The 22207-nt window shown below is 53.4% G+C and overlaps 8 protein-coding genes and 1 non-coding gene across 9 annotated transcripts; 4 read left to right on the top strand and 5 right to left on the bottom strand.

The window, feature by feature from the left end:
* Nucleotides 1–1227: 1227 nt before the first annotated feature.
* Nucleotides 1228–2484, bottom strand: BO70DRAFT_319753 (NAD(P)-dependent oxidoreductase). Its single transcript, XM_025540450.1, has 2 exons — nucleotides 2302–2484; nucleotides 1228–2196 (listed from the first exon to the last, which is right to left on the bottom strand). Exons 1-2 carry the CDS (start codon nucleotides 2347–2349, stop codon nucleotides 1321–1323), a joined length of 924 nt encoding a protein of 307 aa, XP_025396737.1. The 5' UTR covers nucleotides 2350–2484; the 3' UTR covers nucleotides 1228–1320.
* An 834-nt stretch (nucleotides 2485–3318) lies between these two features.
* On the bottom strand, nucleotides 3319–5087 carry BO70DRAFT_341433 (MFS transporter; the record flags this gene model as incomplete). The annotated part of the gene is made up of 4 exons (XM_025541332.1): nucleotides 3319–4146; nucleotides 4196–4285; nucleotides 4384–4756; nucleotides 4807–5087. 4 exons carry the CDS (start codon nucleotides 5085–5087, stop codon nucleotides 3319–3321), a joined length of 1572 nt encoding a protein of 523 aa, XP_025396736.1.
* Nucleotides 5088–9237: 4150 nt separating this feature from the next.
* BO70DRAFT_381532 (uncharacterized protein) lies at nucleotides 9238–10276 on the bottom strand. The gene is made up of 2 exons (XM_025545475.1): nucleotides 9989–10276; nucleotides 9238–9750 (listed from the first exon to the last, which is right to left on the bottom strand). Exons 1-2 carry the CDS (start codon nucleotides 10111–10113, stop codon nucleotides 9261–9263), a joined length of 615 nt encoding a protein of 204 aa, XP_025396735.1. The 5' UTR covers nucleotides 10114–10276; the 3' UTR covers nucleotides 9238–9260.
* A 1309-nt stretch (nucleotides 10277–11585) lies between these two features.
* BO70DRAFT_t259 lies at nucleotides 11586–11657 on the top strand. Its single transcript has one exon. It is a non-coding gene; the product is annotated as a tRNA-Arg (tRNA).
* Nucleotides 11658–12161: 504 nt separating this feature from the next.
* Nucleotides 12162–13675, top strand: BO70DRAFT_364452 (uncharacterized protein). Its single transcript, XM_025543813.1, has one exon. The coding sequence runs from the start codon at nucleotides 12267–12269 to the stop codon at nucleotides 13341–13343; it is 1077 nt and encodes a 358-aa protein (XP_025396734.1). The 5' UTR covers nucleotides 12162–12266; the 3' UTR covers nucleotides 13344–13675.
* Nucleotides 13676–14820: 1145 nt separating this feature from the next.
* BO70DRAFT_341429 (CoA-binding protein) lies at nucleotides 14821–15631 on the bottom strand. The gene is made up of 2 exons (XM_025541331.1): nucleotides 15420–15631; nucleotides 14821–15360 (listed from the first exon to the last, which is right to left on the bottom strand). Exons 1-2 carry the CDS (start codon nucleotides 15514–15516, stop codon nucleotides 14984–14986), a joined length of 474 nt encoding a protein of 157 aa, XP_025396733.1. The 5' UTR covers nucleotides 15517–15631; the 3' UTR covers nucleotides 14821–14983.
* A 190-nt stretch (nucleotides 15632–15821) lies between these two features.
* On the top strand, nucleotides 15822–18868 carry BO70DRAFT_389069 (Rad4 family protein). The gene has a single exon (XM_025546051.1). It carries the CDS (start codon nucleotides 15843–15845, stop codon nucleotides 18738–18740), a length of 2898 nt encoding a protein of 965 aa, XP_025396732.1. The 5' UTR covers nucleotides 15822–15842; the 3' UTR covers nucleotides 18741–18868.
* Nucleotides 18869–18916: 48 nt separating this feature from the next.
* Nucleotides 18917–20863, bottom strand: BO70DRAFT_364450 (uncharacterized protein). Its single transcript, XM_025543812.1, has one exon. The coding sequence runs from the start codon at nucleotides 20435–20437 to the stop codon at nucleotides 19019–19021; it is 1419 nt and encodes a 472-aa protein (XP_025396731.1). The 5' UTR covers nucleotides 20438–20863; the 3' UTR covers nucleotides 18917–19018.
* Nucleotides 20864–21075: 212 nt separating this feature from the next.
* Nucleotides 21076–22206, top strand: BO70DRAFT_319736 (HD domain-containing protein). Its single transcript, XM_025540449.1, has 2 exons — nucleotides 21076–21207; nucleotides 21300–22206. The coding sequence occupies exons 1-2, from the start codon at nucleotides 21162–21164 to the stop codon at nucleotides 21935–21937; spliced, it is 684 nt and encodes a 227-aa protein (XP_025396730.1). The 5' UTR covers nucleotides 21076–21161; the 3' UTR covers nucleotides 21938–22206.
* The last annotated feature ends 1 nt before the right edge of the window (nucleotide 22207 follows it).

Here is a 22207-nt window from a genome sequence, read left to right as displayed (position 1 = left end):
CTATTATATATTCATATTGATTTATATAAATATATAAATAAGCCTGGCTGCGACTACTACTAACTAGTCAAGCCACCCAACCGGACAAGTTTCAAACGAATTCGTCCCCTGGTTTCTACATTTTCAAGACCCTCAAAACGACAAAAAATGTGACGGATCCCGATTACATTAAATAGTCACAAATCAACTTACAAGGCACAAGACACAGGGCCCACTCCATCGCCGCAGTCTGGGCAAGACTCATTCCCCCCAAAAACCAACTCAGTCGGGCGTTGTTGAACCATTTTTTTCAATGCCCTGCTTGAGATCATCACACGGCCCCGTCTTTCGTCTCTCAAGTCCTCGGAGAGAAACGAGAATGGGGTCCCGTCAAGCTCGAACTCGGGGTGTGATGTCACACCTCCAAGCGAGGTTGCTACCTACTGGGACGGGAATAATTGATCCTATAAAGCAAAAAGTCGAGGGGGTCAATGCTGCACGACGTGTCTCTAGGCAAAACACAGTCAATCGCGGGGTCCGGGAGATCGGTATCTGGGCCACGAAAGTCTGGCGGCGAGTCCAGACAGATACTAGGCCAGACCGACCCTTCCAATGACACCAAATTACATTGAAGTGGCTTTTTTTAAGGAGACCATCGAATTTCATGCGGGGTCTGGCACTTTGAAGAGAACAGGTCTTTTTCATTTGGAGTTGGGATGGCTCTGATCTCTGTTTATGGTTGCATCATGTCCTCCGGGGTATGGGGGATATTCAATGATGGATAACCTCTCTTTCATATCCGAATATTTGATCAATAAGTATGAGCGTGGGGATAGAAAGTTTATGGATTAGATAATAGATGGAACTTTTTGGGGGCAAAATGGGCGTTCCAGGCGATCAAAAGCGACCAGGATTTAAAGCTCGAAACGAAAAAGTTGGGAAGAATATCGCGGTGTTGGATACTCTATTCCAGCAGGCGCAAGTAGGTCGATCTCGACGCAAGAGACAGGGGGGATTCTATTTCAACTGTCCCAGGGTCGGGACAATCACATCGGGCGATGACTGCAGAAGACCACACCAGTAAAGCACTAATGTGCGTGCTGCCAGACAGCGACGAAGCGGATACGATGCGCAAGGAGTCTTGTGTTTTCTCACTGGAGGATGAACAGTTGATTGCATGCGAGAAACAGTCTCCATTAGGTGGAATTTCTTCGGAATTCGTGAACAGACTGGAAGCTGAAATCAATTGATATTCAAGAGACTATGGATAAGCATGTCCCTACATTGTAGCATAATACATCAACTCCCCCCATCCCATCCCATCTAAATTAGTATACAACCCTAGTTCTCAAACTCCAGCCCAGACTCCTTTCTAATAGCCCCATAAACGGCCGCAACATCGCCCTTCTCGCCCCTCTCCTCCTTCACCCTCTTCAAATACTCCTGCGTAACCTCGACACTCCTCAACCTCACCCCCACCTCCCCAGCCACACTAGCCGCGTGCCTCAGATCCTTCCTAGCCAAATCCACCGCAAACAGGGGCTCCTCCCTCTTATGATAATCGCCCGTGATCATCCGATCCGCATAGGCCGCGAACGGGCCGGGGAAAAACGTATGCACCCACTGCCGGTAGACCTCGACGCCCAGACCCGATTTCTCCGCCGTGACGAGCCCCTCGGCTACCGTCTCCACGGTGTTCAGGATGAATGTGTTACCCAGGATCTTGAGCGTGGTGGCCCGGCCGACGTCTTCGTCGGGCATGGGGATCGTGGCCTTGGAGACGACCCCGTCGAGGAACGGGGAGATGCGGTCGATGGCGGCGCTGGGCCCGGCCGGGACGACGATCAGTTGGCCGGCATCGGCGGCGGCGGGGGCGCCGAACACCGGGCACGCGATGAAGGAGGCGCCGCGCTCGGCGAGGATCGAGTGCGTTTTGCGCGAGGTGTCCGGGTGCACGGTGGAGCAGTCGACGATGATCTTGGAGGTGAGGTCCGGGATGGTGAGGATGGAGGTGATGATGGCGTCGAGGGCGGGGTCGTCGCCAACGCAGATGAAGACGATGCTGGATGCGGCGACGGCTTCCGTGAGGGAGGTGCTCACGCTGGCTTTGTTGGGGGGCAGGGTCGAGGCGAAGGCTTCGGTTTTAGACGCGGTGCGGTTGTACAGTGTGATGGGATTGGTTTGGGGGCCTTTGTTCACGATGTTACGGCTCATGGCCTAGATTTATTCTCGTTAGGTTGTGATGATCGTGGTGATGGTGGTGGTGGTGGGGGTGGGGGGGGGTTGATGCAATGAGGGGTAGCTTGGGGAGAAGCAACTTACGCGGCCGATGTTGCCCAAACCGACCCAGGTGACGCGTTCGTTGGCCATTGTTGTGGTTGTGATGGTGGTTATGGTATAAAATGGGGATTGAGTAGGTGACGCAACCAGGAGATTGGAGAAGGGTTCAGGTGTGATGGTAACTGGAAGAGATGAAGCCGAGGGGAGGGCGAGTTTATATCTGCGGCGAGGGGGAGAATCGGAGGCACTGCGGGGAGGGGTTTAACTCTTAGCCGACGTCACCCACGGCGGTCCAGAACAGAGACAATTCACTGTATACGCAGGACGTTACCGTGTACGGCATAGAGCCTGAGTCGCTCTCAAGCGGTTCTGCCCGAGCCCCGTTATTCTCGCGCTTCGCGCCTTCGCGGTCGAATTGAAGCCGAAGGCCGTGCCCCGCCGACTATCTCGTTGAGTCGTTAGTTCTGTATCATGGCGGGCCATGCGGGCCGTGCGGCCCTGGCGGCCCTCAGCCATGTTGTGTCGAGGAACCCTAATTTGGAGGAAGACGGCCGATCTCGGATCGAGGTTCTTCGTAGAAGCTCGGAATATACTATATGGAACGTGGTAAATACTCCATATCTGCCCGATGGCCGTATTCATCCGGCGAACATTGATATCGACCTGAAATCGTATGACTCATGCCAACACTGTTCAGAACCAAGAGCTCATGGTAGCACTGGTCAACACCAACCGAGGCACAAGACGCGAGGGAATGAAAATGCCTCTGAGTACTTTGTATTTAAATTGGCTGACTATCCACCGTGACCGAACCAGTTTTCGAGTTTCATATACGGGGGATCAGTGTCCCGTCCGGCGGTATTCTAGATGAGAAGAACGTGTACTCTTAAGTTGGTGATATTTCTCGTGTTGTACTTTCTCTAAGTTAACATATACATTAGCTCATGTCATGTTGTCGACCACCCAGTTTACATGACGCCTATCCCCAAAAATTGCCCCATAAATTATACGCCATACACCATCGCTATGCTGTTCAAAGTCATCAAGGCAAAAAAAAAATCATGTCATCCGGGGCCGAAACTTGGGATTGGTCCGAATCCTCTCCCCGTACTTAACCAGGAATAGAGAACTGGGAGCGAAGAGGAGCGCAATAAATCCCAGCAAACTGTTCCCCCACCCCAATCCAAGCGCATCGTACAAAGGGTCGGCAGCCAATGGAATAGTGGCTCCAAAGATACATCGCAGCGCAAGCTCTGCGGACACAGCACTGGCGGCATAAAGTGTGTATGAGTCGACCAAGTATACTTGAGTGACCAAGTGGACGTAGAAGATTCCCGCTCCAACGAAAAATGTTCCAGAGATAGGAACAATCCAGTGTAGTCGGTATTCTGCGGACCAGCCGTACCAAAATAGCCCGATGGGGATCAGGCAGCATCCGAACACCAGAGGTGGGAGGCGGTCTTCTGGCTTCATCTGTCCATGGCGCTTCTCTTGCTTCTTGAGATAACGGTCAGAAAAGTAACCGACCGTGATCTGTCCAACACAGAAGCCAAGCCCCAGTCCCAGATAGGCGAGGCCTGCTTGGCCTGCTGTAAACCCATATACACCTTCGAACACGCTCGTGAAAGTCGTAAACATGATATACATGTAGCTGTAGGTGATGGAGCTGTAGAAGGAAACAATGAAGACAATGGGCGAGAGAGCCAGGAATTTGACCGGACGGGCAATCGAAACCCAGATCTGATGGGAGAGTGTCTTATCAGAGTCATACTCGGTATGGAAGTGAAGTCCGGTCTCTTTCTGTAGTCGCATTGCTTTGCGATGAAGGATTGTGGGTGCGTATGTCTCACGGAGAAATATCAGAGATGCAATCACAATGCATCCACCCTGCCTTCGTTAGCGCACATCGAGAGACTATGTAATCGAGTCAACTCACAAGAATTACTTCAAGCCAAATGGTCCATCGCCACCCGATGTCTTGAACCATAAAACCCCCGAAAATGGGCCCTGAAAAATAAGTAAACATCTCCGCAAGATGTGCAGTTTGACTTACCAAGTACCAACCCCTATTGGAAGCATTAGCACTGTCATCAGAAGGAGTGTAGGTACGAGAATTCAACATACACCAAGTGGTCCCACGGTCCAGATCGTCATTGCCGTCCCTCTCTTTTCCATTGGCATCATATCCGCAATGAACCCTCCACCGACAGTCACGGGCACAGAGCTAGCTATCCCCATAAAGAGGCGCGATACGATGAGCATAGATACGCTAACACTGGTTGCGCAGACGACTGCAGCTACTGCAAAGAGTATGTTTGCTGCGTGCGTCATAGGCAGTCGTCCGCTGACCTCCGTGAGAGGAGTCAAGATGAGAGGACCGATAGCAGACCCCATCACATACACTGAGATCATCAGAGATGAGATAGATGAGCTGTTGATATGAAATTCACGTATGACATCTGGAACACCAGGGGCAAAGACGGTCGACACCATTGAGCTGGACAAGTCAGCCTGCATACTGCTAGATCGCAAAGCTAGCCCACTCACACGTTGAAGCTGCTCAAGGCGATCAGTCCAATGATAACCCATTTTCGTACATTAGACCAGTTCATGGGGTTCTGAGGGTCGTCGGGTCCATCCCAGTCCACAAAGTTGTCATCTTTGCCGCGAAAGTGGCCCGCTTCCGGCCCGCTGTCTAGTGAGCCGAGGGTGGCTGCTTCGACCTGAAATATATCTTTCTCTGCGTAAATTGTTTCAGAGCTCTCTAGACTAGTCTCCGGACTCAGAGAGGCTGAGTAGTCGACATCTCCTGGGGGCTCTGCAGGCATGGTGATCACACGCGGACCAAGAAGTAAATGGATGAGTGGTGATTAGAGACAACAGGGCCGATGGATTTGGACATGGTCAGCAAAGGCAATCCGGGGAATAAGTAAGTTGACTGCTTGCTGCAAAAACCGCTCAACTCAGTCTATTGGAGTAGATCGTTGGAAGTTGCCCTGGTTTGGTTGACAACGCGCGTCCATACAGACGACGAGTGTGGTATGCTGGCCCTTGCTGTGCAAGCCCCCGGTTTTTTTTTTTTTTTTTTTTTTTTTTTTTGCGCCGGCCGCAAAATTCATCCCAACTGGATCATAGTGGATACGATAAGCATCGAACAGGGGCAGAAGTTAGAAAGATGACGATTATAATGGGTCCCTTGCATGGCCATCTTGCCTCTGGTGCTTATCGTTTTTACCCCAACCAGCTGGGATAATTAGCGTTGTTCCATAAAAGTCGCTCTCAGGGTCACATCGCATATTCCCCACAAGATCCACCCTCTGATTCCGAATACCGGCCCCTGCGTATCAGTGGGTGATCAAGAAATAAAGACCAGCCCCGGGATATAAGTCCAGCGTTGTGCGAGAAACCATCCATGTCGATGCGGCTGCAATCCTGAAACTGATTATAGTCTACAACGTTTGGAGCCAACCGCATGTCAGTGAAACCCAACCGTCTCCCGGGGTCACATCGGGGTGCCCTGGTTGTCGTAAGCATGGGCTGCTGAATAATGTGGTTACCCACGCCCGAATTAGAAACCCAAACAATTGTGCACGAGTCTAAAAGGTGGAGAATGGGATCCATAAGAATAAGGGCATTGCCATACACCATTGACTTGACTGGTTCCGTGATCTCCAGGGACAAGTTTTGTGGGAATTTTGAAACACGTTTATCAGCTTGACATGTTGAGACCATGCCAGAGAGCAGCATTTGGGGGGTGAAGGTGACATGTTCAGGTGGGAGAGGTATGCAGAATTGTAGATCGCCATCCGGATGAGCAGTCGGAGCTCTGATCCAGAAATGCTTGGCTAGTGAGACAACTAGGCCATACTATTGGATGGGGCGCGGGAGATCTCCCCGTTGGGCCACCGGCTGTCAATCGCAGTCGCGTTAATCAACTATCAGACTACTACTAGTCCGGTCCGGTGTAGACAGTAGTCTGTCTCATCTGCGCGGGTGTACCTTCGTCGAACGTGTTTCATCGCCGCGGCTTCGGCATTCTTCCCCAACCTCTACCGAGCACCAACCGCCCCTAGTAGATAATAGTAGGTGCAAAATCCACCCGATCGCCTATTGTGGCAAGTAAGACGCGGGGTACCGATCTTCAGGCCCACTGTCTGGTAGCCAATATATGGGGATCTGCAGCAACCGCCGCTCTTCGAGAAGCTTAGTTGCAACGGCCAAGAGGTGATGGCCCCCGGGTTTCCGAGAGTCCGCCGGTACAGAGCACACAACAGTGAGTCCTCGCCGGTCTCCAGTTCTAGACCGGTGGGAAAAGATCTGGAGCCTTGGACAGCTGAGATATAGGTCTGCCCGACCGGCGATCCTTGTGGCCTTGTCCCTGTGGCGGATCGATTGGAGGTGCCACTGCCAGCCACATGGAAACTGGACGACAGTATCAACCGGAACAGTCGGGTGGGCTCGGGACTACTTGGAGGTTCCCCAGCCCCGGACAACCAATTTTTTGAGACAGGCGATGCGTTGATCAGGACCACCTGCCCCGCTGAGTCGGGGAGAAGCCTCCAGTTTGTCAGTGGCCAGGAAGATAACCTACACAGCGGAACTACGAATGAGTCAGTACTACTACAAAGTAGTTGTGGCGTGTCTCGCCCCGCCACTATCGAACGATAGTGGAGATGGTGATCCCGGGGGGATCTCCTGGTGGGTCCCCATACCTTCTTCCGTATCTTCTGAAAGTTGGAGACGTTCTCAAACAACTGAAGTTCTCGCGGCTTGAGATCCCGCGAGGCCCCGTGAGCCCCATGACTGGCTCGGTCGCTCCTTCCATATAAGCCAGGTTCCCCGGCCTCCCAAGGGTCAAGTCCTCTTGGGAAGGTGCGTTCGGCTGAGAGATGTCGCCTCGGAGCTGTAGTTACTCTATTCAACGCGTAAGTACTACTACCGACGAAGCCTCTCCACTCCAGTCAAGGTCCCTCTCTTTGCATCAATAGATCGCGCATTCATTTCATAGATCATAGCATAATGCCATTACACCTCGATTTGACTCGATCTCTTCCTCAGCCAGTATATTTTGGGTCACCCCAAAGTCATAACCCACAGAACTCATGAATGGCTATACCTGCTGATCGGACAACCAGGAGTATACACTAATCCTGCTAGGCAAGGCAAGTTTGGTGCCAACCTACGTTAGTATTGAACCACACGGCTGAGCAAACTTTTGCATCGTACACGGGATTCTGAGTGCTCCTGCCGCCCGAGTGAGTCCACTGTTGCTTCCTTCCGACTGAGTGGTTGCTGATGCGTCGAACCAGGAAATCAACAAGTATAAGAGATATGAGCCTGCACTAGGCGGCTTAATACTTCCGTCATCCCAACAGATCTACCTGCAAGAATGCTGTCACAGCTCGACAAATCTCTGGAACCGGTCTCTCTGGCTTCAGGTCAGATAATATTGCAGTCCTGCTGGCTCTCCGTGGTTCAACAATCCGTCCCTTCGAATATCGCCGTCCTCTCCCGTGCGGGAGTGCCTCGTCCTTGGGACATACTCGGCAGGTTCCAAAATTCCCTCAAGGGACGATGTATTCCTACATCATAATTATCATTCCGCTCACTAGGCGAGGTAAGTCGCGCGCACAAACCCAGAATAATGGAAAGCCCATACCCTAAGGGTAAAATATGACAGCTACCTCTTCCTTCCTCTTCCTTCTCTTAGACAGCCGAAATACAACGATCCTACGGCCTCGTTTCCTTGCTAAAGATTCCGTCTACATCCATTTTCAACAGAGAACTGTCATACAGCATAGGATATTGTCAGGAAGACCGCCGAGGGAAAGGAGAGCTTTACGCTCAGGTCTCCCTGGCAAGGTCTGGCACATCTCCACCAGCAACATGCCAGTGCCAAATCCACCTCCATCACCACCGCGAACCCCACAACCGAATCCTCCTAATCCCTCGAATCCATCCAATCCGAACCCTCCAAATGTGCCAAATGCAAATGCGCCAAATTCAAACGCGCCAAATCCAGTTCCGCCAAATCCAAATCCAAATATTCAGAATCCGGCTCTTCCAGATCCGACTCGTCCTCCCACCCCCCCTCCTCAATAAGCCAAAGGTGGTGACAACTCTTCCACCCGGAATTTTTCTGTGAAACTGGGCAAAGAGACTTGGCTTGTTAGGCTGGTATAAGGTTTCCGCTCCAATGGGTAGCATGGCTAGAAATTTAACAGAAAACAGATGTATCATGTGAGGCGAGGCCGGAAATATGAAGGGCACATATGTGTCTGTGGAGAAGAGAGGTGACTTGAGAGGCTTGGGGCAAATCGAGGTATGTCCGATATCCCACACAGTGGGTTGATATAAAGACGGGGATACAGGAGGGTTGCTAAGGATTTGCTTAGAAATCAAGATACTGATGAAAGGCTGGGGATTCTCATCATTGCTCAAAAGTCCCCATATTGCAGCCTTTTAAATGCGTGTTTTTGGCATAGTTGCTCGGTTTGCTAGATATCATACTAAGCATTCACACATCGCTTAATTATTCATTCTATTCCTAGATATCATCTTATAACTTGACAATTTTTGTAGGAAAGGTAAATTGAAAAGCTGGGGCTTGTATGTGCATGCTGTGTGTTACTTATGATATCACTTGTTTTTACTGCGCTTAACTCGAGTACTGTTTATTTGGTATTGGCCCTCGCCAAACGCTGATCTGTCTTGGTGACAAAAGAACTTTCTACTTGACGTGTGCCACCCTACTCCATATAGACAACCCATCAACCCCTCACCATGTACGTCAAATGAAAGGAAAGTACATAGTCCAGTCCAGTTTCCAATCCGCCACAGGCTCCACGAGGCATGTTGCATAGCACTGCAGGCAAAGACGCAGAAAAGGCAAGAGGTGAGCCGAAACGGAACGGTAACGCCCAAGGCTCCCGCTCCACGACACCCATTCTTCTTCTCTACATCCTTCCCCCCCTCTCATTTACTCACACCAACCATCCCTTCTAAACCATCGCCCAAACCTTGGGACTCAACGCCACCCTCAAAGCCACAAAGAACCCAAACCCCACAAACACCACCACAGCCGAGAACACCTGCATCCAGCGATAGTCCGTCCCGTTGCGGATCAACGCCCCGCTGATAGGATTCCCGGTGAGACAGGCAAAGCTCGAAACGAAGTACGTCATGCCGACGCGCAGGCCGATCTCCTTGATATCGGAGATCTGGGCGATGCAGGCAGGAAGCAACGAAATGGAGGATCCGGAGCCCCATCCGAAGAGGGCGTTGAAGGCAATCGTGGTGGCTTTTGTGTTGAGGAGCCAGAGGGCCAGCTCGAAGATGATGACGCTGCCGACGTTGAGGATCATAGTGTTGAAGAAGCCGTAGTTGTCGGCGATTAGACCACAGAGGATACGGGCGATGACGCTGGAAATGTGGTGAAATGGGGGTTGAGAGATGATTCGAGGGGCGTGGGGGAGGGAAACTAACCTGGTGCTATATATTTAGGATGACGAGTTGATTATTCGACAGGTCGGGCGACATTCCTACGCTTTCGGAGTACAGGATAATGTAGTAGTTGGTGGGGAAGAAGACGCCCCAGAAGACGAAAAATGCGGCCAAGGTGAGTAGGACGAATCGTGGTTCCTTGATGGGACGGAGAAAGGCTTTTATGGAGATTTGACTCGGTCGGTGGTCGAGGTTGGACGTCGTTACGAAACAGGCAAATACTAACATGCCCAGGAACATGAATGCGAGGATTCGGATTGTCCAGCCGAAACTGACGCCGTCAGCGGTGATATTGTTGAACATGATACTGTCCGGGAAGACGTTAGCTATGGGGACTGGGTTTGAGACCATCTCGGCGTGGCTGACTTCCTAGGCTACACGGGCGTTTTTAGCCCATCTGTCTCCGTAAAACCATGCGGATCAAAGTGCGAGAAAATCTCTATTTTGGTCTGGGTACTCTTTACGTTCTGAAACTAAAGGTCTTCTCGGATCCTCTGACTGGGGTTCATCTCGGGATACTTGACATATTAAAATTCAACATGATCCTAGCAACACAATACGCAATCTCCCGGTTGTTAGTACCAAATTCCCAATGAGGAAAAGTGCATCCAAGGGAAATGATCTCGGTCTCTAGGTAACCGACCTCGAAGCACAGTGGAGATGTCGGTTAGGACATCTTCTCCCTCGTTAAAGGGATCCCTGCAGGCTGGGGTACCACAGGCCTTCCAAAACAACCAACAGAGCAGACAAAACCAATGGCCTCCCCAAGGATTTACTTGGTTGCTATTGGGACAGATTCACGCTCTCCTGAAGATCTTCGGCAATATATACATAGCTCTGGCAGTATTACGGCCCTCAAACCGTAGACATGGTACTTGTCTTTGCAGCCCTTGTCAAAGACATCACTGTGGTATCATCACCTGGTGCTTGCCCAGGAAATCCTTTGGGGCATCGGGGTTTGTAGAGTGACACTGAAAGCGCAATTCACCACTGAATACATTCTGTGTACAAGAAGCCTTTCAAAGAGCTTTTTTGGTACGGCAATGGGGAACCGGCCATGCATCTCATCAATTGACAATTAGATGGCCGGCGGCATGGAGATCACCGATGAATCTATCATACGGCTACTATATCTGGGAACGCTTGCAAAGAAACGCACACTTCCTTCTAATCTACCCGGGCCGTGAGGATGGACACCATTCTCCCCAGTGATGTAGTATACCCACGGATGGAGTGGTCATCGCCAAGATACATCATATTCATTTCAATCTCTTCATTTGGGACAGCCTGCAACAATTCATAATATCAACGGGACAGCTAGTAGGGGAAGAACTGTCACCGAGATGCCTGTGTTCCCTTTGCAATAGGCCACGCATATGTGTGGACGCCAATTTTGAGGTCCGGGAGGTGAAAGTGCTTCTAGCCATGCTGGTGTTCCGCTATGAGTTCAGCCGGGAAGGGAACGATCCCATTGAGTATAATCATGTTTCAGACGGTGAGGTTGAGCAATCTGCATTGCACTAGTCGCTACACCATCCTCACTAATGGAGATAGGCCCATCCAAGTTATTTACGACCACCAGCAGCCAGAAGAACCTGTTTGCCTTCCAAAGCGTTCGTGAATTACCTGCCCATCCTGTAGTCCAGAGCAAAGCGTCCCGGCATAGACCGTACCAGCACGGCCGAATTTCAGCTCACGTCCTGGCTCAGGGACATGCCACCCAGTGATAGAAAAGAAAGCCCCAAGCCAGAACAACACACGGCTCACAGAATTGGCCTAAAGTTGTCTAATATAATTAATAAAAGTGCTAATTTACATCAATTGGCCTGCTGGCCCAATGGTAAGGCGCTTGACTACGGATCAAGAGATTGCAGGTTCGAATCCTGCGTAGGTCATTATTTTTTTGCTTTCTTTATTATTGTCTTTGTGCAGCTTGCTTTTGTTTTGTGGTTGTTTATAATAGAGGATGGATGTTCCTTTTATCGACTGGGATAAGAGACCGCATGTCATCCTGACGGATCTGCAAACAAGCCCCCACGGATCAACTGCGTAGAAAAGACACGCAGGCAGGCAGTATAGTAGACGGGGTGGGGTGGAGCTCCTAACTAGGAAGGGGATGTATGTACTGTGGTAGCCTTCCCGATGTGCCCGTAGCAGTCAGGGTGTGCCTGCATAGCATCGCCAGATCATTAATTCTGTATGATATCATTACTATCCAGTTGTCAATAATTATAGTCAAAGGTAATAAGGTAGCCCGCGGTTGCTGGTCCGAGTGTCTCAGTTGGGGTGAAACTAAATGGAAAGAGGGAGGCTGGCACTTGTTGAGGATTCACTTTTGCACCGGTTCCCTCTTTGTCATTTTTTCTCCTCCGCTTTTCATCCTCTTCCTCCTCCCCTCCCTCCTCACCACCACCACACAACCATCTATCTATTCCATCCAGCACGTTCTTTTTAAACCCCTTTTATGCACTCATCGTGTCACCCAGCCCCCTCTACCTCGAACTATGCCCGCCACATCCTTTTTGGATGCCCCCATTCCCCCGCAACTCGATCTGGCCGCGGCACCCTCCCAGCTCTTCCAGGTTCCGCCCACCCCGTCGGCGTCACACGCGCTCTATCGATCCATCATACCCGCTCGCAAGAGATCTCGCCCTGAGGTCGAAACCCGGCACTGGCGTGACAACTCCGTCCCCAGTCGCATCCCTATCCTAGTTGCCCCGGACGATCTTCCCGGGGCGGAGATCTCCGCAGACTTTGATTACCGGCCCAGTCGCTATCGCAACCCCCCGCGTCCCCGCCCTCTCGACGACAGCGTGGAGTCGCTCGGCGATGCGACGGGGATCCGTCGCAAACGCAGTCGTCGGGACCCGTCTCTGATCGATGCGTCACCCGTTGGAGTTGAGGAAAAGATCACCACGACCACAACCACGACTACCACCCTCTACCCGCAGCCAGCTGCTCCTGTAAGATGGAGCCAGACTGTGCTGGGCGTTGTCGGTAAAGTCTGGGACTTTTGCTGGGGGGGCGCCTTCCGGGGGTTCTATGCGGGGGGCGGACAGGGCTATACTATGACCGCAGAGGAAGCTTCTGTCCAGCTACCCTCCACCGAAAAGGAGACTGTCCATTTCACCCCGACCCTGCACCCTCATAAGGAGGGCCCCACCACCCCTTTGCCAGGCCAGTACCCGGAAGAAGAAGATTTGAATCGTAGCTGGGTGATGGTTTCCCACCGAGAGGAATTTGATGAGTCTAGCCCGTCCAACCGCCGGCGACTTCATCCACGTCGCAGCCCCCACGCCCACTCGCACGGACACACCCGTCGACGACCTCAGGGCAAGCGGACGCTGATGTCGAACGCTTCGTCTATCCCAACCAAATCACAGTTTTCCTCGCCTGCCAAGCCACGCGAGTCCCCCGTGTCCGTGGAAACTCAAAGATACATGGCTCAGAAACGTCGCATGGAGCGCGAGGAGGACGCCAGCCTGCGCCGGCTGAACCGCCAGCTGCAGTCGATGATCAAAGAGGGAAAGCAGGCGCTGGGGACGCGCGTGGAGGTGGACGACCTGGAAATGGAGGATTAAGAGGATCGGTTTCCTTTTCTCTGCTCGTTTAACTCGACCTGGATACCCCTCGTTGGACCTGACCTAATGACCACATCACTTAACCTACCTTACTTTACGATTGGCGACGCTCGTTACGACTACACGACTACCCCCATCACCCACGAGTGATGACTGATAATGACCCGGCACGCACACGGCCTGCACGCATGTTACGATATTGTTATAGTTAGCCTACTGAATCCAGAATTATGATCAGACTTTTCCCTAAAGAATAACAGAAAAAGTGCAGTGCATCCATCCATAATTCATTCATCATACACAACAAAAAACCCTACCCGAGCTAGAGAGAGATCGATAAGCAGAACTACTGCTCTTCAGTCCCAGCAGCCGCAGCAGCAGCAGCATCACCGTTATCATTGTCGAAAAACGGCAACTTCACCGTCTGCAACACCCCTGTCAGCCCCCCCGACCGCGCCAGTCCATCCATGAGATCCGAGCCCTCGAGGCGCGCTACTTTATTTGTAGTCTGCATCGCCATCATCATCATCATATTTTAGCAACCCTCACCAAATCACACCGCATACAAGCTGGGAAGACAAAGTATAAGAAATGTATGACATACAGGAATCGGCATTGCCACACCCAGAGCAACGAGAACGGAAGTCACCACGGCGAGAGAAAACTTCATTTTGCCTCTTTTTTCTTGTCTTTGATGACGGGGTTGAATGAATATTTGACCGACTGGCTAGGCTGGCTGGGCAGGAAGAAGTATTTCTGTTAGTGGTTTTTGGTTTGAAGATGGGGGGTTGCTGTTGTACCTGGACTGGTATAGGACTGGCTGCTAGCTTTATCTCAATCACCTCACTTCGAGTCAAGAGAGGAGGAAGCGTTTGGGGCGAGAGGGGAGAGAGGGATTGTTATATCTACTTTTCTCTACTATAACCTACTCTACTCTAGCTACATAGAGGGTGGGTGGCGTTTTGGTATGTTGGGTTTACGGTGTAGCGCGTCGAAGGGATGGGGGTTTGCCTCCTATCTTACCTTTTCTGAGCACTGGTGATCTGGGTGGGATTTGCTACGTTACATTCCAGAGCTGGGGTTGGGGTTCAGTGTTTGGGTTTTGAAGGGATAGCAGGGAAGGGGGTGAGGGAATGGTTGGTGGCTATAGTGAGTTGGTTTGCAGTGATAGTCTTTGGCCTTTCTTTAATTTTCTGAGGGATGTAGAGCAGATTATGATTTCTGGTACATGTTTCATTTTCATTGCATAGTGATGAATCGGATGAGGGGGGTTGTAGTGATGATGGAAATTTTTGGTGGAGGGAGAGAGGGGCGCGAGTGTACAAAGGAGGAATGTAGGGTTGATTACCGTAGTTCAACCCAAAAAATCTACGTACGCATATATACCTGCGCATTATCTGCCTGCCTGCCTACGCGTACATTAATCTAATCACTGGGAGAGGCACTACAAATGTCGCTACAAAAGTATCAGATGATAAGAGTATTCTGTCTGCCTGCATATAACTAACCTGTAGCTAACCTGTCTGCAATTTACCTGCGCGTGTATTTCACCATTAGACATCCTAATTAGGAAGGCGAAGTAGTTGGAAGGATGTATATGTAGCAGTCTGGGTGTTGCTGTATCACCTCCCATGGCCTATCTACAGCTGAGCCTTCCATTCCCTCTGGGCTGCCCGCAGCCCATCCTCACCATCCACCAACACACACCAGCCCTCACTGCCTCGGCCCCCTCCTCCTACCACCGTCGCCGCAAAGTGACTCTCGGCAAACTCGAGCACACGACTGTCATATGTCCCCGGCTGCAGCCAGATCGCTGGGATTCCGACGCCGTGAGCCTCCTGGAGCAGAGCCAGAGTCACCGGCGGGGGCGTCACGATGGAGAGAGAGGTCTGCTTGGGGTTGGGCAAGTCGCGGGGCGATGCGACCGTGGGGTATTTCTGCGAGTCCAGCTGGATCTCCGGGGCGCGAGGGTTGAGGGGAGTGACGGGCAGCGAGTGGTAGTGATACCAGGCAAGGACTGATGGTCTGGTCAGTGAAGGCGATCGACTCGCAACAGCAGCAGCAGCAGAAACATACTCTTGTAGCCAAACTTGTTGCGATCGTTGCTGGCTCCCGCCACGGCAAACTGCGGCGATGTGAAGAAGCGGCGCGCGGCTTCCATCGTGGCTGACATGGTTATTGGGACTGGAGTAAAAAGGTAAGATGACGGGCGATGACGTAGAATGTAGGAGGTAGGATGTATAGAGGGAGAACAAGTGAGAGGGAGAAGAGGGGAAGATGAAAACGATGGATGTCGTGATTGTTCGTTCTGGGGTTGCGGAGATGCCGAGGCCGATCGAATCGAATCTCCCGCGGACTGCCTTGCGCGACTCTCCAACTCTCCGCCAACTCTCCATCCCTTCATCCCCCCCAACAACACCTCTCCACCTGTTTTCTCTATCTCTCTACTAAATCATAGTCGACAATTTCCGCTGTGCTGTCTTCCCTCCCACTGCGTGCATGCCCCCCTACGTCCCCCGCAAACGTCTCTCCTCCGAGGATCCGCCCGCCGCTAAACGTCATCATGCGACGCCCTCCATTGCAGCCGTAGTGGAAGACACCGACACCGAGTCCTCCCTAAGCGATGTGCCCGACGAGACCCCCCAGCCTCCCAATGACGGCAAGAAGACCCCCAATGAATCCGACGGGGAAAGCAGCGACTCCGATGAGGTCGACTGGGAGGACGCGATCGAGTCTAAGCCCACCAGCGCCACCCCGATGCCCTCCATTCTCACCCACGAACACCAGGACCTGGAATTGACCCTAGATAAGAACGAGATCCACCTGACCGACCTGCTCGAAGGCAAAAAGGGCCCCTCTAAGATCGAACGCCAAATCCGTATCCAGACCCACTGTCTGCATGTACAATTCCTGCTCCACCATAATGCCATCCGCAATATCTGGGCCAACGACCCGAAACTCCACGATATCCTGCGGCGCAAGCTCCGCCCCGCCATACATGAAGAGGTCAAGAAATGGCGCATCGCATCCGGCCTCGAGGCCCCCGAGAAACCCCCCGAGAAGAAGTCCAAGAAAGGCAAAGGGAAGCAACGGCGTCAGTCCGAGCGGGACTGGGCGGAGGCCTCATCCCACCTCGAGCCTGGAAAGCCGGATATGAGCTCCGGGGACCCTATTATAACCCTTCTTAAAATACTGGCCGCCTACTGGAAGGGTCAGTTCAAGGTGACTGCTCCGGGGTTGAGGAAACACGGCTATCGACCCATGGCCCAGCTGGAGGCGCAGATCACCTCCTTCAAGGATGATAACAACCCCGAGCAGCACGGGGAGAGGATCGCGGACATCGAGGAGTTCCGCCACGCAGCAGAGCATATGCAAGGCTCGCGCGACGTGGGCGCTCAGCTGTTCACTGCGTTGCTGCGCGCCCTCAATATCGAAGCTCGCCTGGTCGCCAGTCTGCAGCCACTTGGATTCGGATGGACCAAATCAGAGACCTACACGCCCAGTTCCAAGGCCGACACAGAGCCTTCAACAACCAAGAACGCGGAGACCGAAGATGCAATGGACCAGGCGTCTGACAGCAGTGAGAATGCGAAGTCCACACCAAGCAGATACGACACGGACCTGCCCTTCCCAATTTACTGGACAGAAGCGGCCTCGCCTATCACAAACCAGATCATCCCCGTGGACCCGTTAGTCCTCCGCAACTCTGTGGCCACGACCCCCGAGCTCCAAGCAGCCTTCGAGCCCCGGGGTGGCAAAGCCGACAAAGCCAAACAAGTGATCTGCTACGTGATCGCCTACTCCTTGGACAAGACCGCCAAAGATGTCACCACGCGCTACCTCCGCCGCCGGACCTGGCCCAGCAAAACCAAAGGCTACCGGATGCCCATTGACAAGATCCCCATTCCCGGCCGCAAGGGCAAATTCATCGAATACGACTGGTTCCGAGTGATCCTGCGCCCCTACGAACGTTCCCCACCGCACCGCACCGCCATCGACACCCTCGAAGACGCCAACGACCTCTTGCCCAACCAGCCGGACCGCAAACCCGCCAAAGAAGGCGATACCCTGCAAAGCCTGCGCACCTCCACCGAATTCGTCCTCGAACGCTTCCTCCGCCGCGAAGAAGCCCTCAAACCCAACGCCCAGCCCGTCCGCACCTTCACCAGTGGCAAGGGGGCCAAATCCAAAACCGAAAACATCTTCCGCCGGAAAGACGTCCTGAAATGCCAATCTGCCGAGAGCTGGCACAAAGAAGGCCGACAGATCCAACCGGGCCAAACCCCCCTGAAACACGTCCCCATCCGCGCCGTCACCCTGCTCCGCAAACGCGAAGTCGACGAATACGAGCGCGAGAACGGCCAAAAGCCCAAACAGGGTCTCTACGCGAAACACCAGACCGAATATATCATCCCCCCGCCAATTCGCGACGGGGTCATCCCTAAAAACGACTACGGGAACATCGACTGCTTCGTGCCGAGCATGGTGCCGCGCGGGGCGACGCATATCCCCTGGCCCGGTACGGTGCGCGTGTGCAAGAAGTTGGGGGTTGACTACGCGGAGGCAGTCACGGGGTTCGAGTTTGGGTCGAAGATGGCGGTCCCCGTCATTCAGGGGGTGGTTGTCGCGGCGGAGAATGAGGACGTGGTGAAGGATGCGTGGCGGGCGGATGAGGCGGAGAAGCGGAAGAAAGAGCAACGGAAGGCCGAGGCGAAGATCTTACAGACTTGGAGGAAGTTTTTGTTTGGGCTGAGGATTGCCCAGCGTGTTAGGGAGGAGTATGGTGGTGGTGATGCTGAGGAGGATGCGCAGAGGGATGCGCACAACCCGTTTACGAGTCGGCAGACACGGGGTCGAGGGAACGTGGAGCGGATTGACGATCAAGATCACGATCACGATCGAGATCGAGATCAAGATGAGGGTCCTGAGGATCGCGGTGGGGGGTTTCTTCTGGACAGTGATTCCGCCGCGGATCAGGGCGGTGGGTTCCTTCTTCCGGGAGAGGATGACGGAGAAGAGGATCATACTGCAGATCAGGGTGGCGGGTTTCTTCTTCCTGGTGAAGACGGTGAGGAGGATGAGGGGTTGGCTGTGGATCATGGCCATGATCGTCGTCCGCAGCGTCATGGACCTGGGTCTGCATCCGCGTCTGCGTCTGCGTCTCGCCCGGTTGTTCTTGATACCGAGGACGAAGATGAAGATGAAGACGAACCAGACGAGATTGATACCCCCGCAGACGAAGGAAACCAAGAAGCGATCTCACTGAGCTCAGCCTCAGAATCGCTCTCGCCGCCTGTGGAGATCCCAGACTCGGAGGATTCTCCGGTTTATGAACCGCCCCCGACACGGACAACACGGATGAGCACGCGGAGGCGCACAAGAGGGGGAGGTGGGTGACTTTGAGATCATAATTTCACATTGTCATGTTTTGCGTATATTGCATGCATGCATGCATGCATGCATGTCTAGCGTTAGTGAGATGTACCATTACCCTTTACCCTTTAGATACAGAACCATGTAAAGAGAGACAGAGAGAGATGACAAGTAGAAGAAAAAAACATTACTCATTACCGAAAGAATCTATCTATATGACTCTAAAATCTAGTAAACATTAATCATAGTACGTACTGTATATCAACCATACCATAAAAACCAAAGAACCAACAAGATAAGTATCACAAGACCCTCCGCCTCCAAGCCGATGGCGTCTCCTGGACATAGGATGTGCCATCCAATCCATCGAGATCGACATCGACGTCTTCGTCTGGATTCAGATTAAAATCGCCAATTGGACTGATATGCACCGCTGGCGACGCCACGGGGCTGTGCGCCACGCGAGGTCGCGACTTGAATACGCTGGCGTAGTCGGCTTCCTCTTCGAAGAGCTCGTCGCGCGGCGTGGAGGACCGGGTGGGCAGGAACTGTTTCTGGGGCGTCTCGAACTGGTTCACTGGATAGGAGGGGCGGGGGCGGTGGGATCGGAAGGATTCTTTGGGTTTGGTGTGGGTTGGGGGTGGGATGAGGGACATAGATTTACGGGTGCGTTCGACGAGGGTGAATCGGCTGGGTGGTTCGCGGTCGGGTTGGAGGTCTGGGGAGGGGCTCGTTCTGGGGAGCCGGGGTGGTTGAGAATGATGGGAGGGCTGGTTCGGGGTCTGGGGTGGGGTCCTTGTTGTGGTGGTGGAGTTGGTTGGATGAGTGGGCTCTTCGACGATGGATGATCGGTTGCTTCCGCCGGCGGACATGGAGGGCAGGGATGGGGCTGTGTTGCGTGATTTCGAGTCATTTCTGCTGTGGTGACGTGCAGGACGGCCGTTGATTCGCGCTAAGGACTCCGTCATGGAGAAGAGTAGGGCCCGGTCGTCTGCCTTGAGAGAGGCCCGTTCGACCGGCTGACGGACGGCTTTGGAGATGCTTGCTACCGTGAGGGTCTGGTGCTCTCGGAACGCAAGCGGCGAGGGTTTCGACGAGCTTGTCGACTCCACGCGTTCATGTCGGCGCATGGAGGCGCTGTACTGACGCCAGCGCTGCAGCCGGGCACGTTGGCGGAGGACGCGAGACTCCAGATCGACGAGCAAATCCGGGGATGTGTTGGTGCGGAGATCCCCCACGCTTGACTCGTTCGCCTTCGCCCAGGCGGTGTCAAATGGGAGATCGAGGAAGGCGTCGCTGCTGCTTTGTGCGCCGCCGTGAAGCAGGGTATCGGCCCATTCCTTGCTGCCCAGCCAGTTGCCCTTGAGGTCGCGGGACAGCGCGTCGATATTGGCGCCGGAGTCGGGGAGCTGGGGCAGGTTCTCCTTGGAACGCTCATCTAGCCGATGTTTCTTGAGGTCCAGCAATTGGGTGAACTTTTCGTGGGTATTCAGGGTTCGGTTGCGACGATCTCCGATCTGGTTCAAGGAGACGCGATGGGCGAGGACCAAGGGGAGCATAAGCTCGTATTCCTGACGAGTCAGGTTCGAGGCCAGCGACAATCGCATAGCGGTTGTTTGCAAGCTAGGGTCCGAGGAAGCAGACAAAGTCTTCCGCAGAACCGCGGTGGAGAAGATGGCGAGAAGCTCTTCGAATTTCTCGCCCTTGCAGTCATCCAACATTGACTTGCGGAGAATGGACTCTCTGCCGAGGTCACCCTGCTTCTTCAATTCGGCCAGTACACGGAACAGGGCGGCGCGCAGATTGACGGACTGTAGCGGTTCGAGGGGAGGGAAGAAAGGACGGAGTTTCTGTAGGTCGTCAGCTCAATCGGCATCACCGTGGACATGGCTGCATACATCCCGAGCGGTGTCGGGGTCCCAGAGGGCGACGAGGTGATACAGGGCCCATTCGATGGCTCGGATACGCTGGCGCTGGTTCTGCGAGGTGTCTTCGAGGGAGCTGAGGGAGATGTGAGGCCCGTCATCGTGGCGATCCAGCTGGAGGAGCTGGAGGTTGCGGGCAAAGACAGCGAGCGGAGGTTGAGGGGACCAGTTGGGGGGTTTGGGGCGGAGGGTTCTGGACTGCATGGTTCTGAGGGTGGTCAGTGGCCAGTGGTCAGTATGTGTAGTTAATGCGTGCACATGAAGGTGGGAGCATACCAGTCTTGCCCCGGAACCGACTGTTCTGAGTAGTTCGTAAGAAGACGGACGGAGTGAATGGCGGATGCCCAAACAAATGAGGCGCCGCTGACTGGTCCGATTGCATCGACCGCTTTTTCTCCCCGCAGTTTCTCTCCGTCTTCTCTTGCTCTTCTCCTGCTTTTTTCTTGCTCTTCCCTCTTGCTTCTCTGTCTCTACTCTTCTTAATATACCCTCTCCACTCTCTTTTCTCAATACCACAACCATGGGCTCCGAAAACCCCTCCAATGCCCTCTGGACCACCCAGTCCGGTAAGCCCCTCCTCACCCCTCCACCATTATTGCCCACCAGATTCACCTCCATACATTTATTTATAGATAGACCACCAAACTAACCATTACAGTCCTCGCAACCCTTCCCCACCCCCCCGAAGAGAACTCCGCCTCCCCCATCCCCTTCTTCCACCTCCTCGAGCGCCTGAAGACCACCAAGCGCGAAGGCTGGCGCCGATTCGGGATCAACTCCGGCGAATCGATCTCCGATCACATGTACCGGATGTCGGTGATGACGATGCTGGCCCCGCCGTCGCTCGCCTCGCGCATCAACCTGCCCCACTGCATGAAGATGGCGCTGATCCACGACATGGCCGAGTCTCTGGTCGGCGACATTACCCCGGTCGACCGCGTCGACAAGTCCGAGAAGGCCCGCCGCGAGGCCGATGTTATGGATTACATCGCCAAGAACCTGCTGGGCGGGGTGCCGGGTGGCATGCTGACGGGGGATGAGATCCTGAAGGTGTTCCGCGAGTACGAGGACAACGAGACTCTGGAGGCCTTGTTCGTCCACGACGTCGATAAGATGGAGCTGCTCCTGCAGATGGTCGAGTATGAGCGCACGCACGGCCTGGATCTGTCGGAGTTCTGCCACGTTGCGGGGCGGATTCAGCTGCCGGAGACGAAGGAGTGGGCGGCGGCGGTGATGCAGGAGCGGGAGACGTTTTGGAAGAAGAAGGCCGAGGAGAAGAAGGACGCTACGGCTTAATTTTTGCTGCCGGCGCATGTACCCTCTACACCACATAACATATGGACGGCGTTGAATGTTCATGTTCGGGTTCATCTTGATGTTTACGACCGTGGACGGATTAATTGTCTTGTCAGGGCTCATGACCACGGCGGATCACCGTGCGGCGTTCTCGGTTTTCTTTCTCCCCCTTTTTCTTCTATTTCAGCACTTAGATGCGATCAGATCGAGTCAATAGACGACCATGTAGCAATAGACGAACCCTTACTCACATACGATATATCCCACATA

Source organism: Aspergillus heteromorphus, assembly GCF_003184545.1.
Source record: "Aspergillus heteromorphus CBS 117.55 chromosome Unknown BO70scaffold_24, whole genome shotgun sequence".
NCBI lineage: Eukaryota > Fungi > Ascomycota > Eurotiomycetes > Eurotiales > Aspergillaceae > Aspergillus > Aspergillus heteromorphus.
This window is presented reverse-complemented; position numbering and strand designations above follow the sequence as displayed.

What these genes read in the sequence shown, in the direction of transcription:
- BO70DRAFT_319753 (XM_025540450.1), bottom strand. Translation starts at nt 2,349, where the DNA reads ATGGCCAACGAACGCGTCACCTGGGTCGGTTTGGGCAACATCGGCCGC. An exon ending in GTTTGGGCAACATCGGCCGC is followed by an intron (nt 2,197 to 2,301) that starts GTAAGTTGCTTC and finishes GAATAAATCTAG; the next exon opens with GCCATGAGCCGTAACATCGT.
- BO70DRAFT_381532 (XM_025545475.1), bottom strand. Translation starts at nt 10,113, where the DNA reads ATGGTCTCAAACCCAGTCCCCATAGCTAACGTCTTCCCGGACAGTATC. An exon ending in GCATTCATGTTCCTGGGCAT is followed by an intron (nt 9,751 to 9,988) that starts GTTAGTATTTGC and finishes CTAAATATATAG; the next exon opens with CACCAGGTTAGTTTCCCTCC.
- BO70DRAFT_364452 (XM_025543813.1), top strand. Translation starts at nt 12,267, where the DNA reads ATGCCCGCCACATCCTTTTTGGATGCCCCCATTCCCCCGCAACTCGAT.
- BO70DRAFT_341429 (XM_025541331.1), bottom strand. Translation starts at nt 15,516, where the DNA reads ATGTCAGCCACGATGGAAGCCGCGCGCCGCTTCTTCACATCGCCGCAG. An exon ending in CAACAAGTTTGGCTACAAGA is followed by an intron (nt 15,361 to 15,419) that starts GTATGTTTCTGC and finishes CCAGACCATCAG; the next exon opens with TCCTTGCCTGGTATCACTAC.
- BO70DRAFT_389069 (XM_025546051.1), top strand. Translation starts at nt 15,843, where the DNA reads ATGCCCCCCTACGTCCCCCGCAAACGTCTCTCCTCCGAGGATCCGCCC.
- BO70DRAFT_364450 (XM_025543812.1), bottom strand. Translation starts at nt 20,437, where the DNA reads ATGTTGGATGACTGCAAGGGCGAGAAATTCGAAGAGCTTCTCGCCATC.
- BO70DRAFT_319736 (XM_025540449.1), top strand. Translation starts at nt 21,162, where the DNA reads ATGGGCTCCGAAAACCCCTCCAATGCCCTCTGGACCACCCAGTCCG. An exon ending in CCTCTGGACCACCCAGTCCG is followed by an intron (nt 21,208 to 21,299) that starts GTAAGCCCCTCC and finishes TAACCATTACAG; the next exon opens with TCCTCGCAACCCTTCCCCAC.